Below are 19,475 nucleotides of genomic sequence, written 5' to 3'. Positions count from 1 at the left end.
TTAAATTGTACCTATGATTCAAGCATTTTAGAAATGACCGTTTCAGAATAATGGAGACTAATATTTACTGAGTTTTTTTATATTCCAGGGACTGCACTAACCATTTCAGGTAAAACATCTAGTAATGTATCACATGATTTCCTCTGGCTGATAGGAACTAGAGAAACATTTCATCATGACAATAGAGACTAATAAGGGACTGAGTCAGTTAAGCAACAGTTCTAGTTACGTGGAGCTGGCTCCAAATGAATCACTTCTGCTGGGTTATTTCCAAAGCAGAGCTGTAGACAAGGTACATGTCTTGGATCTTGGGCTGGGTAAGCTGGCACATGAAGAAAGCCACGAGCTATTGAAATGATCTTGTCTCTCTCCTCTATTTACTTTTTCATACATCCACCTATCACTGAAACTCCATCTCAAGATTTGAACCTGCAGAATCTTGTCAATGTTCAACGGCCACTTGATCTGTCATCACATTGAGTAGGAATCTACAAACACAGTTCATCATTTGCATAAAACTCCTATATCTTTAGATTAGAATCATGGTGCATTATTAAGTTGATGGCTGATTCTTAATATAGGTTATTTTTATAGACTGGCACTATTAGGGAATATTGCACACAGTGTCCAATGAGTCCGTTAACATGACATTTCTACAGGGCAAGAATTTTCGAGGGTGATAAAGTGCATGTTAATTTCTTATTTTGTTTTTTGTTTCTTTCTTTTTAAGGCTGCACTGACAGCATATGGAAGTTCCCAGGCCAGGGGTCAAATCAGAGCTGCAGTTCCCAACCTCTGTGACAGCCAGAGTAAGGCAGGATCCAAGCCACATCTGCAACCTACACCACAGCTCACAGCAAGTGAGCCACTGAGTAAGGCCAGACATCAAATCCATGTCTTCATGGGCATTAACTGGGTTCGTTTTCCACTGCCGGCAGCCGTAGCTCCAACTGGACCCCTAGCATGGGAACCTCCATATGCCGTGGGTGTGGCCCTGAAAAGCAAAAGAAAGAAAGAAAATATTTGGGGTTCAAAGAAATATATAAACTATTGTCTCTATTTTCTTTGCCACAACCTTAACTGAATTGTGGTGCCACATAGAAAAGAGAAATATTAAATTATATTAAGTTAATTAGTAACAACAAAAGGGAAATGTTTCTAAATGCTTTAGTATAAGTGTAAATGCATTATAATAGAATGCTTGATGTGTGAGCACATTCTTCAGCAGTCATAGACGCTAAGGGTCCCTGTAATCGTATGTTTGTTATTTCATATTTAATAGAATTCTGAATTGGTCCATTTATTTCTGTTCTTCTTTCCTTCTTTGTTGAATCCAGGACCTACAACAGAAACTGAAAAATACTTTGAAAATACACTGTGCTCAATAAATACTTGTGAATAAATGAGTAAAGAAAGCAAGTCAGTGGCTAAAGAGTAGGAAAGAACTAGGTAGGTATGGGAGGACCTTATCTGGTAGTATTTGACAACTCGTAAAATGAAGGGATGAGAGAGAGAATTTTACTAAACTGTTTTCCATTTCATGCCTGCTTACTAGATTATTTACAACAAATCAACTAGGAGAGTGAACATGGAATAGGATTTGGTTTCAAGATGAGGGTAACTTCCAAACTTTGAATTTTAGAATAGCAGAAAAGAAATCTATCTCTCTGACTCAAGAGAGCTTGTTAAGAGTAAGAGAAAGATTCAGATTTCTATGTGAAAGACTCTTGATGATGACCTTGCCTTCTTTTTTTCAGGCATGACCTTCAATTGTTCCTTGTGGCAGGACAACAGCATGTCTGTCAAACGCTTTGCCTTTGCCAGATTCTCTGAGGTCACTGAACAGTGTTTCCTTTTGTTTACCCTCATCCTGCTCATGTTCTTAGCATCACTGGCGGGCAATGCTCTCATAGCCACTGCCATCTGGACCAACCCGGTCCTCCACACCCCCATGTACTTCTTCCTGGCCAACCTGTCTCTCTTGGAGATTGGCTATACATGCTCTGTCATACCCAAGATGCTGCAGAGCCTTGTGAGCGAGGCCCGAGGAATCTCTCGGGAGGGGTGTGCCACACAGATGTTTTTCTTCGCGTTTTTTGGTATCAGTGAGTGCTGTCTTTTGGCCGCCATGGCTTTTGACCGCTATATGGCCATATGCTCCCCACTTCACTATGCAACACGAATGAGTCATGGAGTGTGTGACCATTTGGCAATGGTTTCTTGGGGAGTGGGATGCATGGCAGCCTTGGGCCAGACCAACTATATTTTCTCCCTGGACTTCTGTGGCCCCTGTGAAATAGACCACTTCTTCTGTGACCTCCCCCCTATCCTGGCACTTGCCTGTGGGGATACCTCCCATAATGAGGCTGCAGTCTTTGTTGCAGCCACCCTTTGCATTTCCAGCCCATTTTTACTCATCATTGCTTCTTATGGCAGAATTCTAGCTGCCGTGCTCAGCATGCCCTCACCTGAGGGTCGCCAAAAAGCTCTTTCCACCTGTTCTTCCCACTTACTTGTAGTAACACTCTTCTATGGCTCAGCATCTGTCACCTACTTGAGACCCAAGGCTAGCCATTCACCAGGAATAGATAAACTCCTAGCCCTCTCCTATACCGTGGTGACATCCATGCTCAACCCCATCATCTACAGTTTACGGAACAAGGACGTCAAGGCAGCCCTTAGGAGAACTCTAGGCAAGAAAAAAGTATTGGCTCATAGGTAGATACCAGAGGACCACAAAAATGGCTCTTTGAAAAAGCTGCAAAACCAACATAAGAGGAAAGAAAGAAAGATGAAATAAAAGGAAAGCGGGAAGGAGGGAAGGAAGATCTAGTCACTTGTTATAGAACATGGTGGGGGATAATGTGAACAAAAGAATGTACATATATGTATGACTGGATCACCATGCTGTACAGCAGAAATTGACAGAAAATGTAAATCAACTATCATTTAAAAATATCTAAAAAAGAAAGAGAGAAAGATAGAGAGGAAGGAATGTAGGAAGGAAGGAAGGAAGGAAAGAGAGAGAGAAAGAAAGAAAGAAAGAAAGAAAGAAAGAAAGAAAGAAAGAAAGAAAGAAAGAAAGAAAGAAAGATGGAAGGAAGGAAGGAAGGAAGGAAGGAAGGAAGGAAGAAAGAAAGAAAGAAAGAAAGAAAGAAAGAAAGAAAGAAAGAAAGCAAGAAAGCAAGAAAGCAAGAAAGCAAGAAAGCAAGAAAGCAAGAAAGCAAGAAAGAAAGAAAGAAAGAAAGAAAGAAAGAAAGAAAGAAAGAAAGAAAGAAAGAGAGAAAGAAAGAGAAAAGGACGGAGGGAGGGAGAACTGTACTTATCAATCCGTTTTGTAAGAACCTTCTTGAATAACAGTGATTGTTATTTGAGAGATACCTCTGTACTCACAGTTAAAGTTCTCATTACCAAATTCCGGAAGGAAGTTGGATACCAAAGAATTTTAATAGATGAGTCCAACACTAGACAGGTTTCCCAAAATGTTCCCATTTAGGCTAAAGTATAGGTTAAAAGGACAAATTGCCAGATTACCTCTCAGAAGCCTAACAAGTTCTCACTCTAAACTCTTCGGTATTTTCTAGCCCCTGAGGGGTCCGTATGACTTCTGCGGTTGTCACTGGGGTACTGCTTCCACATATGTGTGTCCCACATGGCTCTTTATGCCCTAATAGCTCTGTGATGTGTGTTACTTCCTTCCATAAAAATGTTTCAAAATTCTTCAACCTTAATTATTGGTACATGACATAGAGTTAAATAGTTCCTTTTTGAGTTGTGTCTACTGTAAAAATATGTAACATCCAAAAAAATGAAAATCGTTAAAATTTAAAAGTAATCCAAAAGCTCACCCCCCAAAAAAAATCAGAAGTATCTGTTGCAGAATTTTAAAAGAAAATTACAGGAAATTTTCACCAGAGTCTTCATGGTGAAACTTTTTTTCAAAAGAAGGAGAACACCTATTTAACTTCTAGGATGGAAGAAGAAAACTGAACTAACACTACATAATATAAATAATTTTAAATTTATTTTTATGTATAAGATTTACATATGTTCAGTTATGATCATTATACAACTACAGATGTGATAAATTCATTTGAGTAATAAAAAAAAATTTACATATGATTCCTGACCAAATATATTTGGAAATCATCCGAAAACTTGCTCTTAAGATAAATGGACATCATTATAACACAGTCTAGTCGTTTGAGGCATCTATAGGAACATTACCTTGGCTTTGAACATTTTGTTCTCAGGGAGGCACTGTGATCTATGAGAGATTCTCAGCTACCCACATAGCAGTGGGTATAGGACAAGGAATGGAGAACTGTGACAACTACCATGACAACCTACACTATGAGTTCTGGGGATCTAACATACAGCATGGTGACAGTAGTTAATAACACTGAATTATGTACTTGAAGTTTGCTAACAGAATGGATCTTAACTCTTCTTACCACACACATACACAGAAGCAATGAACACGTTACTTAACTCGATCGTGGTGGTCATCTCACAATGGATACATACATCGAGGGATATATATTTGATATATGCATCATCACATTATACACCTTAAGTCTTCACAGTTTTATTTGTCGATTTCATCTCAATAAAGCTGGAAAAGAAAAAGAAGATGTGGTAATTCTCCAGTCACGGAATGATAGTGATGGTTAGTTACTAATGACAGAGTTGTCTGTTTTGCCAGATATGCCCATTTTACCAAAAGCTATCTGATTCACTGAAGACCAAAACAAAACACACTGTTTTTTTTATTTATATCTGTGTTCAGTTAATTAAGAATAGAAATATTCTGAAAATGCAAAAAATAGCCAATTAACAATTATGCTACAGAAATAGGCAGGAATTATCTGCAGGCATCAGAGATTATTATTTATAAATATGTTGACTAATCGACAAAAAAAGAATTTTTTTTTTGTCTTTTTGCTATTTCTTGGGCTGCTCCCGCGGCATATGGAGGTTCCCAGGCTAGGGGTCGAATCAGAGCTGTAGCCACTAGCCTACGCCAGAGCCACAGCAACATGGGATCCAAGCCGCATCTGCAACCTACACCACAGCTCACCGCAACGCCGGATCTTTAACCCACTGAGCAAGGGCAGGGACCAAACCCGCAACCTCATGGTTCCTAGTCGGATTTGTTAACCACTGCGCCACGACGGGAACTCCAAGAAAAAAAGAATGATTTTTAAAAATTAAAACCAGTTAAAAATTATTTTGTAGCATGAACTTTTGTGTTTAGTTTACTAATTTTGATAATTTTATACTGTAAGACCAGCAAAAAGAATCTCCAGGCTCGGAAGAGGCGACTCCGCCGGGGTTAAACCATGGCTAAATAAGCCAAGAAAGCCAGGTCCCCGAATTCTGGCTCTTGGAGAGAAAAACAAACACTCGGCTGAAAAAGTCAAGCCCTCTCCTCATATCTACCCCGAGATTAAAGAGCCGCCGGCTTGGCCGGAACCCCAATCTGTTCCCCCACCCCCTTATCCGGCACAGGGTGCTGCGAGGGGACCCTCTGCCCCTCCTGGAGCTCCGGCGGTGGAGGGACCTGCTGCAGGGACTCGGAGCCGGAAGGGCGCCACCCCGGAGCGGACAGACGAGATCGCGACATTACCGCTGCACACGTACGGCCCTCCCATACCAGGGGGCCAATTACAGCCCCTCCAGTATTGGCCCTTTTCTTCTGCAGATCTCTATAATTGGAAAACTAACCATCCCCCTTTCTCGGAGGATCCCCAATGCCTCACGGCGTTAGTAGAGTCCCTTATGTTCTCTCACCAGCCTACTTAAGATAATTGTCAGCAGCTGCTGCAGACACTCTTCACAACTGAAGAACGAGAGAAAATTCTGTTAGAGGCTAGAAAAAATGTTCCTGGGGCCGACGGGCGACCCACGCAGTTGCAAAACGAGATTGACATAGGATTTCCCTTGACTCGCCCCGGTTAGGACTACAACACGGCAGAAGGTAGGGAGAGCTTGAAAATCTATCGCCAGGCTCTGGTAGCGGGTCTCCGAGGCGCCTCAAGACGGCCCACTAATTTGGCTAAGGTAAGAGAAGTGATGCAGGGACCGAATGAACCCCCCTCTGTTTTTCTTGAGAGGCTCTTGGAAGCCTTCAGGCGGTACACCCCTTTTGATCCCACCTCAGAGGCCCAAAAAGCCTCAGTGGCTTTGGCCTTTATAGGACAGTCAGCCTTAGATATTAAAAAGAAGCTTCAGAGACTGAAAGGGTTACAGGAGGCTGAGTTACGTGATCTAGTAAAGGAGACAGAGAAAGTGTATTACAAAAGGGAGACAGAAGAGGAAAGGGAACAAAAAAAAAGAGAGAAAAAAAGAAGAAAGGGAACAAAGAAAAGAGAGAGAAAGAGAGAAAAGGGAAAAAAGACGTAATAAACGGCAAGAAAAGAATTTGACTAAGATCTTGGCTACAGTGGTTGAAGGAAAAAGCAATAGAGAAAGAAAGGGACTGGGCAAGGGACTGCCCCAAGAAGAAAAACAAGGGACTGAAGGTCTTAGCTCTGGAAGAAGATAAAGACTAGGGAAGACGGGGTTCGGACCCCCTCCCCGAGCCCAGGGTAACTTTAAAGGTGGAGGGGCAACCAGTTGAGTTTCTGGTTGATACCGGAGCGAAACATTCAGTGCTACTACAGCCATTAGGAAAACTAAAAAATAAAAAATCCTGGGTGATGGGTGCCACAGGGCAACAACAGTATCCATGGACTACCCGAAGAACAGTTGACTTGGGAGTGGGACGGGTAACCCACTCGTTTCTGGTCATACCTGAGTGCCCAGCACCCCTCTTAGGTAGAGACTTATTGACCAAGATAGAAACACAAATTTCTTTTAAACAAGAGAAACCAGAAGTGTCTGCAAATACCAGTGGATGGCCCATATGCCTGAAGGCTATCGCAGCTGTGGCCATGCTGGTCAAGGACGCTGACAAATTGACTTTGGGACAGAATATAACGGTAATAGCCCCCCATGCATTGGAGAACATCGTTCGGCAGCCCCCAGACCGATGGATGACCAACGCCCACATGACCCACTATCAAAGCCTGCTTCTCACAGAGAGGGTCACGTTCGCTCCACCAGCCGCTCTCAACCCTGCCACTCTTCTGCCTGAAGAGACTGATAAACCAGTGACTCATGATTGCCATCAATTATTGATTGAGGAGACTGGGGTCCGCAAGGACCTTACAGACATACCGCTCACTGGGAAGTGGACTTCACTGAGGTAAAGCCGGCTAAATACGGAAACAAATACCTATTGGTTTTTGTAGACACCTTTTCAGGATGGGTAGAGGCTTATCCTACTAAAAAAGAGACTTCAACCGTGGTGGCTAAAAAAATACTGGAAAAAATTTTTCCAAGATTTAAAATACCTAAGGTAATAGGGTCAGACAATGGTCCAGCTTTTGTTGCCCAGGTAAGTCAGGGACTGGCCAAGATATTAGAGATTAATTAAAAACTACATTGTGCATACAGACCCCAAAGCTCAGGACAAGTAAAAAAAATAAATAAAACCATTAAAGAGACCCTTACTAAATTGACCGCGGAGACTGGCATTAATGATTAAATAGCTCTCCTGCCCTTTGTGCTGTTTAGGGTTAGGAACACCCCTGGACAATATGGGTTGACCCCCTATGAATTGCTCTACGGGGGACCCCCCCCATTGATAAAAATTGCTTCTGTACATAGTGCTGATACACTGCTTTCCCAGCCTTTGTTCTCCAGGCTCAAGGCATTTGAGTGGGTAAGACAACGAGTGTGGAGACAACTCCGGGAGGCCTACTCAGAAGAAGGAAACTTGCAAATCCCACATCGTTTCCAAGTGGGAGATTCAGTCTACGTTAGACTAAGTACAGTCCAGATCATGGTACTTAGACAACAGTACCAAAGCCCGTCTAGCAGGAAAGCTGGCCGCTAGCTCTACCAGTTCTAAGATTAGAACTATTAACAAGAGAAAAAGTGGGGAATGAAAGGATAAAAATACAACCTAAGCTAATGAGAAGCTGAAAATTGTTCTGAATTCCAGAGTTTGTTCCTTATAGGTAAAAGGTTAGGTGTCTTGCTGTTTTAAAATATGCGGAAGTAAAATAGGCCCTGAGTACGTGTCTCTAGGCATGAAACTTCTTGAAACTATTTGAGATAACAAGAAAAGGGAGTTTCTAACTGCTTGTTTAGCTTCTGTAAAACTGCTTGCAAAAGATAGAAGGAGAGGAGGTTAATCTCTAAAACAACCTCAAATTGGTTGCGCCATAAAGATGTTGAAACGTTGATACACATATCTTGGTGACAACATGTCTCCCCAAAACATGTGCAAATGGGTAACTCCAAAACAATTTAAATTAATTGGTCCACGAAGCGTGGGCTTTGTTGTGAACCCCATAAAAGCTGTCCCGACTCCACACTCGCCGCCGCAGTCCTCTACCCCTGCGTGGTGTATGACTGTGGGCCCCAGCGCGCTTGGAATAAAAATCCTCTTGCTGTTTGCATCAAGACCGCTTCTCGTGAGTGATTAAGGGGAGTCGCCTCTTCCGAGCCTGGAGGTTCTTTTTGCTGGTCTTACAATACACTTAAAAAGATCAAAAACTAGACAATTACATGTAAGATAATAAGATTAAAATACTTCCCCACATCATATTCAAAAATAAATTCCAAATAGACTAAAGACTTTAACGTAAGACCTGAAACTCAAAAAACAAAACCTGGAACCATCAAACTCCTAGAAGAGTACACAGGCAGAATGCTCTAATGACATAAATCATAGCAATATTTTTTTGGATCCACATGCTCAGGCAAAAGAAATAAAAGCAAAAACAAGTAAACAGGACTAATTAACTTTAAAAGCTTTCACATGCAAAGAAAATGAGCTGCAAAAAAAGGACAACCTACTGAACAGGAGAAAATACTCAAGCCTATATGATAAGGGGCTAACATTCAAAATACCTAAAAAGCTCATACAACAAATATCAGAAAATGAACAACTCAGTCAGAAAATGGGTGGAAGATCTGAAGAGACGTTTTTCCAAAGAAGACATATAGATGGCTAATAGGCATATGAAAAGATGCTCAACATCACTCATTATTAGATTAATGTAAATCAAAACTACAATGAGATGTCACCTCACACCTATCAGAATGTCAGTCATCAAAAACCACACAAATAATAAATATTGGTGAGGAAACAGAGAAAAGGGATCCCTTTCCCATTCTGGGTAGGACTATAAATTGGTACAGCCACTACGAAAACATTATGGAGATGTCTCAAAAAGTTAAAAATAGAACTACCACATGTTCCAGCAATTCCATTTCGGGGTAGATACCAAAAGAAAACAAAGACACGAATTTGAAAAGATACAGGCACCCTAATGTTCAGAGCAGCATTATTTACAATAGCCCAGAAATGACAGCAAACGTAGTATCGATGAACACTTGAATGGATGAAGGAGATAAAGAAGACACATTGATGTGACACATTTACACACACTTCTTCTCATCACTTATATGTGGAATCTAAAAAATTAAACAAATCAATGCGTATAGCAAGACAGAAACAGATTCACAAACATAGACAACAAACTAGTGGCTCCCAATGAAAAGAGGGAAGAGGGGAGGGGCAAGAGAAGGGTATGAGATTAATGGATACAAACTACTATGTACAAAACAGATAAGAAACCAGGTTTTATTGTCTAACACATGGAATTACAGCCATTTTCTTGCAACAATTTTAATAGAGTATAACCTGTAAAAGTAGTGAATCACTATACTGTACACTTGAAACTCCTTCTAATATTCTAAAACAACTATACTTCAAAAAATAATTTTTAAAAAGCAGAAAAAGATAGCACTAACAGCTATGTGGATATCAGAGCATATAGACATAAAGACAAGAATTGTTACTATGGTCAAAAAAATTATGATGATAAATTTAGTCTATCCATCAAGAAGATCTAACAAACACGGATGCATCTAACAAAAGATTGCCCAAGTACATAACATAAAAAGTAACAGAATTAATTGGAGAAATGGTTAATTCCACAATAACTGCTGCACTTCAGTACCCCACTTAAAATAATGGATGGAAAAATTAGACAGAATATCAGCAAGGAAAGAGAGAGCCAAACAAGGTAAACAAAACTAACATATACGGAGCACTTCATTCAAAAAAAGCAGAATAGATATATTTCTCATTGCCTAAGGAACATTCTACAGAATAGATCATTAGGCCATGAAACAACTCACAATAAATTTAAAATGACTGAAAGGGGAGTTCCCGTAGTGGCTCAGTGGTACCAAACTCAACTAGAATCCATGAGGATGCGGGTTCCATCCTTGGCCTCGCTCACCGGGTTAAGGATCTGGCATTGCTGTGAGCTGTGGTGTAGGTCACAGATGCAGCTTGGATTCCGGGTTGCTGTGGCTGTAGGTAGGATGGCAGCTGCAGCTCTGATTCGATCCCTAGCCTGGAGATTTCCATATGCCATAGATGCAGCCCTTAAAAAAATTAAATTGACTGAAAGTATATCCTCTAAACATGACTGAATGAAATTAGAATAAGTAACAAAAATATTGACAAACATATGGGCATGTAGAAATTAAACAATGTACTTCTAAATAATAAATCAAAGGAAATTTCAAGGGAAATAACCAAATACTTTGAGAATAATCAAAACAGAAACAACATGCCAAAACATAGAAAATGCAGCAAAAGTATATCAGATAGCATTTTGTAGAAAAAAGAAAAATGGGAGTTCCCGTCATGGCTCAGTGGTTAACGAATCTGACTAGGAACCATGAGGTTGCAGGTTCGATTCCTGGCATTGCTCAGTGGGTTAGGCATCCGGCGTTGCCACGGCTATGGTGTAGGCCGGCAGCAATAGCTCCAATTAGACCCCTAGCCTGGGAACCTCCATGTGCCGCGAGTGCGGCCCTAGAAAAGACAAAAAAAAAAAAAAAAAAAAGAAAGAAAGAAAGAAAGAAAAATGTTTTAAGTATCGGTTTGTTAATTTCTCCACCATGAGAAAGTCTGTGTGTGTAAAAATCAAGTGACATAATAATATGCATAAGATGATTCCATTGTAATTTTTTAGTTACTATTGTCATAAAATTTACATCTTTCAGAGGGAATCAGAATGTAAAATAACTTGGAAAATAATCTTTTGATGAAACTTAAAAGATTATGCTATAGAGAGACTAAGAAGTAAATTCACATTGGGTATCCCTTCTTAGAAGGGGTGTTTAAGCTCAAAACTGAAAGACAGGAAGGAGCTAGCCATGATGAAGTCAAGAGAAGAGCATTTTAGGTAGAAGAAATGGCAATTCAAAAGTTCTGAAGCATGGAATGATGCTGGTCTGTTTGTAAATGGAGACTTATATCAGCTATAATAGATGGCACACCCACCTGGGAAAATGAGGGAAGCTGAAAAAAGGAAATATTGATCAAAGGTGTGAGAAGGATTTAGAACCCCTACAAGGGGTGTCTATATGGGTACTGTACATGCATTACCCTGGAACTAGCCACAATGGACGTCTGTCACACACCCAAGGCCTGAAGCAACAAAGTGGGGAAGTGGTACTGGAAACCAGAAAAAAAGAAACCGTAATACACAGCTATCTCCAAGAGCTATGACTTTTGCTTGAGCAATACAGGCTGCCTCATGTGTCCCAGCTGAGAGGGAGCCAAGGGAAAATAAACCAAACTAGCTGTTCTCTCTTTCTCTAATCCTCAACTCATGACCCTCATTGGCTGAATCCAGACAGAAGCCACATATCAAGGACTCCTTTGATTCAGACTTTTGAGTAGAGCAGAGAGTTCAACATACATAGTGGGATAAAGAGTGGATCTGGGCGAGGGAGGAAAGACGGTGAAAAATATCCATCACACTTGTTTTTTTTTGTTTGTTTGTTTTGTTTTGCTTTTCCCACTGTACAGCAAGGGGGTCAGGTTATCCTTACATGTATATATTACAATTACAGTTTTTCCCCCACCCTTTCTTCTGTTGCAACATGACTATCTAGACAAAGTTCTCAATGCTATTCAGCAGGATCTCCTTGTAAATCTATTCTAAATTGTGTCTGATGAGCCCAAGCTCCCGATCCCTACCACTCCCTCCCCCCCCCCCATCAGGCAGCCACAAGTCTCTTCTCCAAGTCCATGATTTTCTTTTCTGAGGAGATGTTCATTTGTGCTGGATGTTAGATTCCAGTTATAAGTGATATCATATGGTATTTGCCTTTGTCTTTCTGGCTCATGTCACTCAGGATGAGATTCGCTAGTTCCATCCATGTTGCTGCAAATGGCATTATGTCATTCTTTTTTATGGCTGAGTAGTATTCCATTGTGTATATATACCACCTCTTCCGAATCCAATCCTCTGTCGATGGACATTTGGGTTGTTTCCATGTCTTGGATATTGTGACTAGTGCTGCAATGAACATGCGGGTGCACGTTCCTCTTTTAAGGAGAGTTTTGTCCAGATAGATGCCCAAGAGTGGGTCATATGGAAGTTCTATGTATAGATTTCTAAGGTATCTCCAAACTGTTCTCCTTGGTGGCTGTACCAGTTTACATTCCCACCAACAGTGCAGGAGGGTTCCCTTTTCTCCACAGCCCCTCCAGCACTTGTTATTTGTGGATTTATTAATGATGGCCATTCTGACTGGTGTGAGGTGATATCTCATGGTAGTTTTGATTTGCATTTCTCTTATGCAAGTGGATATTCTCAGCGAATGTCCATCACACTTGTAAAGTGGAACAATACACACTCATGTGATACTAGTAGTTTACTTTAGGGAAAAGATAGTGAAATTATGGGCCATGGAAAGAGGATGTTCAAAGGGAGACATATCTATTTGTACCTATTATTCAGTACATTTGAATTTGCTTTTCGGATAATGTACTCACGGATTGTATGTGTAACTTTTAAATCTTAATGTTCGTATACAAATCGGACTATTATTATGTGGGATGTTATGGGTTTGTGTGTGTGAGAAAGAGAGAGAAGCTATCAGTCTTCATATCAGAAAATCATTAAATTTTTTTTAATATTTATTTATTTTTGTCTTTTTATTTTAGGGCCACACCCACGGCATATGGAGATTCCCAGGCTAGGGGTCGAATCAGAGCTGTAGCTGATGGCCTATGCCACAACTCACGGCAACGCCAGATTCTTAACCCACTGAGCGAGGCCAGGGATTGAACCTGCATCCTCATGGATGCTAGGCAGATTCGTTTCTGCTGAGCCAAGACGGGAACTCTGAAAATCATTAAATATTTTAAAGGATTTTTAATGTCATTTTATTCCTCCTCCCAGAAAGACCACTTCCGGTTTTTTCTTCTCTCTTCAACTTATTTTTGTGTCCCTTTATTTATTAGGTATGGTCAGATATATTATATCTTATTGGAGATATTCTACAAGTTGAACAAAATAAGATATGCAAGAAATTCACGTGAATGTCTCCACATCCTTTTACTCAAACTAGCTTTGGTCTAAATGAACCCTATTTAAAATTACTGTCCAACACTGATCAGAAACAGACATAAAGAATCCCATATACAATCGCCTCAAAAAGAATAAAATACCTAGAAATGAAGAAAGACCGGTCCACTGAAAACTATAAGACACTGACAAAAGAAACTAAAGAACACACAAATAAATGAAAATATATTCCACTCTCATGAGCTGCAAGAATTAAATATCAATATTACCCAAAGCAATTACAGATTCAATGAAATCCCTATCAAATTCCAATGGCATTTTTCACAGAACTAGAATGAGTAATTTTAAATCTTTGTATGAAACACAAAATATCCTGAATAGCCAAATGAATCTTAAGGGCAAAGCCAGAGGCATCATGCTCCCTGATTTTAATCAATACTACAAAGCAGTCGTAAACAAAACACTATGATACTGGCATAAAAACAGACACATAGGAGTTCCCATTGTGGATCAGCAGTAACACGCCTGACTTAGTATCCATGAGGATGTGGGTTCAATCCCTGGCCTCACTCAGGGGCATTGCCGAGAGCTGTGGTATAGGTCGCAGACACAGCTCAGATCCAGCAGTGCTATGGCTGTGGCATAAGCCAGCAGTTGCAGCTCCGATTCAACCCCTAGCCTGGGAATTTCCATATGCCATAGGTATGGCCCTAAAAACAAACAAGCAAAAACAGACACATAGATCCATGTAACAAAACAGAGAACCCTGGAGTTCCCTTGTGAGGTGGCAGGTTAAGGATCTGGCATTGTCACTGCAGTGGTTCAGGTCACTTCTGTGGTACAGGTTTGATGTGATACAGTCACTATTGCAGATCTGAAAAAACCACTAAGAAAATAAGTCTTAAAGATCTCTGCACAAAGAAAAAATTGTAACTTTGTATAGCAACTGATGGTTAATTTACTGTGATCATTTAGCAATGTATATGAAGGTCAAAGCACTACACTCTACACCTGAAAAATAATGTCTTGTTGGATGTCAGTGATGCTTCAATTTAAAAAAGCATTGCCAATAAAAGAAACATTACAAAGATAATAAGTGAATAAAATAATCAAGTAAAATTAGTTTCCAGTGTTTTGAGAAATCAAATGAGTTTATTCTAAAACATATGTAACAACCTCAATTCAGTAGATAACTAATTGTACACCAGAGGCACTTCCATGGAGAACTCTGTCCCAAAGGAATTTGTCTGCTAACTCATCTGGGATAAGCATTAACGGGCTGTCTGAAAATAATGCCCAAGAGTCTCCGGGATATAATAGACTGCACACATGCAAAGCACTCTTGATATTACCTACTGCCGTCTTCCTAATATGGGCTTTCTTCTTTGGGGCAGCATTGTGTCGAATGGAATACACACTTCTGAATATCATTCTTAAATATTCATCTGTGTACTACAGATTTCTCTGTCCTAGGCCAGTTGGAAAAATTCAAATGTGTTCCTTTATAATTCCATTTGCTTAAACTATAGTTATCAACATAAGGTAAGTAAAAAGATACTTGTTTTAACAACTACCCTTTCTTAGGAGTTCCCATCGTGGCGCAGTGGTTAACGAATAGGAACCATGAGGTTGCGGGTTTGGTCCCTGCCCTTGCTCAGTGGGTTAACGATCCAGCGTTGCCACGAGCTGTGGTGTAGGTTGCAGACGCGGTTCAGATCCCACGTTGCTGCGGCTCTGGTGTAGGCCGGCAGCTACAGCTCCGATTCAACCCCTAGCCTGGGAACCTCCATATGCCGCAGGAGCAGCCAAAGAAATAGCAAAAAGACAAAAAAAAAAAAAAAAAAAAAAAAAACCTTCTTAGGGAAGGTTGGAATGTGTGTACATCAGTTACCAAATAAACATAGGGAAACCAGACAGCATTTCATTTCTGGAAGTCTTCTCTAAACTTTGGAAATAACTAGTTTGGTGCCTATAGAAAGCAATGGATTTTTCTTTGTAATCAGAGTCTCTCAGTCTATCACTTAAACCCATCTTAAAAGCATGTAAATTTGAATAAACACTATTCCTGAAAGGTATTAAATACCTAAAGGAAATGTGTAGCCTTCATCCAATCATGTCAACTTTTAAAATATGCAGTAGAAATATGATGTGTTGACCCATCCACCTGTTTTATCCAGACATTTTGAAGTCACCTCTCCTTTCTTCTATAACATTTTCCTACACAAAACTTAAAAGTCTCTGTCAATATAAATAATACGCTGTGTGATGAAAAATGATGTACAAAAAGATACACTAGAGAAGTTCCCTTGTGGCACAGCAGCTTCAGGATCCCACATTGCTGCAGATTTGCAAAGGCCAAAACTGCAGTATGGGTTGAATCCCTGGCCTGGGAAGTTCCACATGCAATGGGTGTGGCAAAAAAAAAAAAAAAAAAGATACACTAGAATGAAAAAGCATAGTGGAGATGGAGAGACAAAGGACTTGAAGCATTCCCAGACAGGAGCTCCCTGGAGGCCTATCTGCTAAGAATCCAGCATTGTCACTCCTGTGGCTTAGGGCACTGCTGTGGCTCAGCTTTGATCTCTGAATGTCTGCATGCCTAGGGGCAAGGACAAAAGGAAAAAAATTCAGAGATAAAGAGGCCCTGATGTCCTGATGGAATATTATTGGAAGTAGATCAAAAATTGGACAAAATGTTATGATATCAGAGAATTGAAAGTAATGAAATACCAGGAGAATGACATGGAAAAGATCAGAGTTCAAGCATAGAATTTTAGAGCTTAGCTATACATCTACGGAACCTTGAAAACTGGATTTATAGTCTCACCATCTCAATACCTCATTTAAGGAATTCATGGCTTTTTGATCTTTAGATCCTCCCTAGTCATTAGCAGACAACTGGGATGAATGATTAACAGTATCTTACAATTCAGATACTAACATTTCCTTTGTCATAACGTTTGGGGATAGGTACTAGATGATTCATGGGTCTGAAAGGTTTACTGTAGTGTTTGGCACACAGGTCTCATTAAGGATCAGCTGGAATTATTATTATATTATCTCACTGTGCACAACAGACCTAGGGTTCTTTTGGAATCAAAATAATATCTTAGCCCAGGGGAGTTCGATGTGACACCTCACACGATGGCCTTGAGGACTCAGAGAAACAGAGTATGTGAAAACTGTGCTTTGCCAGCCTCCAAATGTAATCTGCTGCCTCTAAACCAATGACTCTCTGGTCCTCAGTGGAAATGCTTTCCTCCTGTTCCAGTTCCCTGGACATAAATGTCATATTTGTAGCTACATATAAGTAAGTAAGCTGTTGATAACAGGCCAAGGCCTTACCTAAAAACAAGATAAGCCCCCGGGATAAAGAAAAACTCCTACAAGATACATAATGAATTCTGACATGAACAATCAACGGCCTGGTTTCAACAAAGTATTTATGCAAGAAAAGGGACATCCAACAACAAATGTTTGAGTTGGGAGAAACATAATTTATAGCTAAATTCTCTCAGTTTATACTTCAGCAAGCTGTCATCTAAGGGTTTAAGTTTCTTGCTCAATTCTAAATGACCAAGATGGATTTAAATTGTAAAAGCCTTCTTAGTCCCCATGGGGATGATATAATAATTCAACCTGCATCTGCACAAGCCTATCTAGATGATAACTAAGGGCTAGGGCTAGGTTCTCTCCACCTCCTCCTTGTGCTAGAGCTAACTCCACCCTTTCACTCTTCTTAACATTTCAGTAAGGCCTTGCAGCAGGGATTCTGAAAAAGACCTATCTGATTCCTAAGACCCAGCCACATCTACTTCATCGGGCACCTGAAGGTAGGAACCAATAAACTTAGCTGGTATTTCTGCAAACCAAGGGATGAAAGAGCATTACTTTGGAGCATCTGAAACACAGTCACTTCTGCTTGGCATTCAATCCTTACCAGAGCCCAAGGACATGCTTATTGTCATCTTTATCACACAGAGTAGTAGATTCCATTTCAGAAAGGTTCGGTTACTTGCTTAAGGTAGCTGTCTTTATGCTGTAGGGTCATGAGGAGAAATTAAGTCCCCTGGTGTCACATCTTTTAATTATCCTCCCCCACCCACCCAAGTGACTGCACCCAATCTTCTATGAATGGATGCTTAATTGTGTGCATATATTCCCACTATACACAATTGTGTTTGTCATTTCTCAAAATCTTTCTACACTTCCTGCCACTGCTCTGATACAGGGGAAGCAAACTGCAGATAATGGAATGAATTAACAAAAACCATCCAGAAGAGTTTATTCTACTAGGCTTTGCAGATCGTCCCTTGCTGGAGCTTCCTCTATTCATTATTCTGCTTCTAACATACCCCATGGCCATGGTGGGAAACATAGCCATCATTAGACTCCCGTCTGCACAGCCCCATGTATTTCTTCCTCACCAACCTCTCCTTTCTGAACATGTGCTACACCACAAGCATTGTCCCTCAGATGCTCTTTCACCTGGGAGGATCTGAGAAGACAATCAGCTATCTGGGCTGTGCCATTCAGCTTTATTTCTTCCACATAATGGGAGGCACAGAATGTCTGCTTTTGGCTATTATGTCTTTCGATCACTACGTGGCCATCTGCAAGCCTCTGCACTACACCCTCATCATGAATCGGTGCACCTGTATCCTACTGGTGGCTACTGTGTGGCTGGGTGGAATGACCTACGCTGTCTCAGAGGCCACTGTCACATTACGCTTACAACTGTGTGGTCACAACACACTGGATCACTTGGTATGTGAGGTTCCTGTTCTGATAAAGGCAGCCTGTGTTGAGAAGGGCTCCAATGAGCTCACACTCTCTGTGGTTTGCATTTTCATGTTAGCTGTGCCACTATGCTTCATTCTTGCTTCCTATGCTTCTTTTGGACATGCTGTATTTAAGATTAAATCTTCGGAGGGAAGAAAAAAAGCCTTTGGCACATGTTCCTCCTATCTCATTGTAGTTTTCTTCTCTTATGGTCCAGGCATTAGCATGTACCTTCAGCCCCCTTCCTCCATCTCTAGGGACCAGCCCAAGTTCATGGCTCTCTTCTATGGAGTGGTGACTCCTACACTCAACCCTTTCATCTACACTCTGAGGAACAAGGATGTAAAGGGTGCCTGGGGCAACCTGGTGAGGAGCGTTTTCACTTCCAAGTGATAGTTCGCAGACATCAAATGACATTCTTTAACAAGTGACTAGGTATATAGGAGTTTCTCTGACAAATCATTCTTGTCTCATACTTCCCCAGATCATGGCACAGGGTCTTCTTGTCCTGTGTCCTGTTTCTCATGTTCTTTCTAATGCTCTTAGACCAAGGGGACACTTGGCTAATAATGCACCCATAAGGGCACTGTTTGTGGAAATGTATTAAAAAGAGTTCTATTCTGGTGGCACACACTAAAATTCTAATGGTGTTAAGAAGTGAATAAAGTAATAATATAAACCCATTCATTCAAGCTAGTCACCACAGCAACTATTCATCAGTGGATTTCCTATGACAGTGTCCCTTAAGAAATACTTCACCACTTTCTGCAAGATTGGCCATGTCTAAGAGGGCAGCACGCTGCCACTGGGCATTCAGAGTGAGACACTCTAAACCTTAGACCACTGGGCATCTATCCAGGGAAAACCATGACTCAAAAAGACACATGTCCTCCCAATGTCCATTGCAGCACTCTTGTCAATACCCAAGATATGGTAACAACCTAAATGCCCATTGACAGAGGAGTGGATCCAGAAGATGTGGTACATATACACAATGGAATATTACTCGGCCATTAAGGAACGAAATACTGGCATTTTTAGCAACATGGACGGACCTAGAAATTATCATGCTAAGTGAAGTCAGTCAGACAATCAGACACCAACATCAAATGCTTTCACTGACATGTGGAATCTGAAAAAAGGACACAGTGAACTTCTTTGCAGAGCAGATACTGACTCGCAGACTTTGAAAAATGTATGGTTTCCAAAGGAGACAGTTTGGGGGATGGTAGGATG

The 19,475-nt window shown here is 40.7% G+C and overlaps 2 protein-coding genes across 2 annotated transcripts; both read left to right on the top strand.

Annotated features, from left to right (window-relative positions):
• The first annotated feature begins 1,759 nt into the window (after positions 1-1,759).
• On the top strand, positions 1,760-2,722 carry LOC110258730 (olfactory receptor 10C1-like). Its single transcript, XM_021082003.2, has one exon. It carries the CDS (start codon positions 1,760-1,762, stop codon positions 2,720-2,722), a length of 963 nt encoding a protein of 320 aa, XP_020937662.2.
• Positions 2,723-17,867: 15,145 nt separating this feature from the next.
• On the top strand, positions 17,868-18,632 carry LOC110258732 (olfactory receptor 2B11-like). Its single transcript, XM_021082004.2, has one exon. The coding sequence runs from the start codon at positions 17,868-17,870 to the stop codon at positions 18,630-18,632; it is 765 nt and encodes a 254-aa protein (XP_020937663.2).
• The last annotated feature ends 843 nt before the right edge of the window (positions 18,633-19,475 follow it).

Source organism: Sus scrofa, chromosome 7 (assembly GCF_054392235.1).
Source record: "Sus scrofa isolate SSC_HxYL_T2T_F1_AM1 chromosome 7, Sscrofa_HxYL_maternal_Yorkshire_Landrace_v2.0, whole genome shotgun sequence".
Classification (NCBI taxonomy): domain Eukaryota; kingdom Metazoa; phylum Chordata; class Mammalia; order Artiodactyla; family Suidae; genus Sus; species Sus scrofa.
Note: the sequence above shows the minus strand (reverse complement) of the source record. Positions and strands in the feature narration are given on the sequence as shown.

What these genes read in the sequence shown, in the direction of transcription:
- LOC110258732 (XM_021082004.2), top strand. Translation starts at nt 17,868, where the DNA reads ATGTATTTCTTCCTCACCAACCTCTCCTTTCTGAACATGTGCTACACC.
- LOC110258730 (XM_021082003.2), top strand. Translation starts at nt 1,760, where the DNA reads ATGACCTTCAATTGTTCCTTGTGGCAGGACAACAGCATGTCTGTCAAA.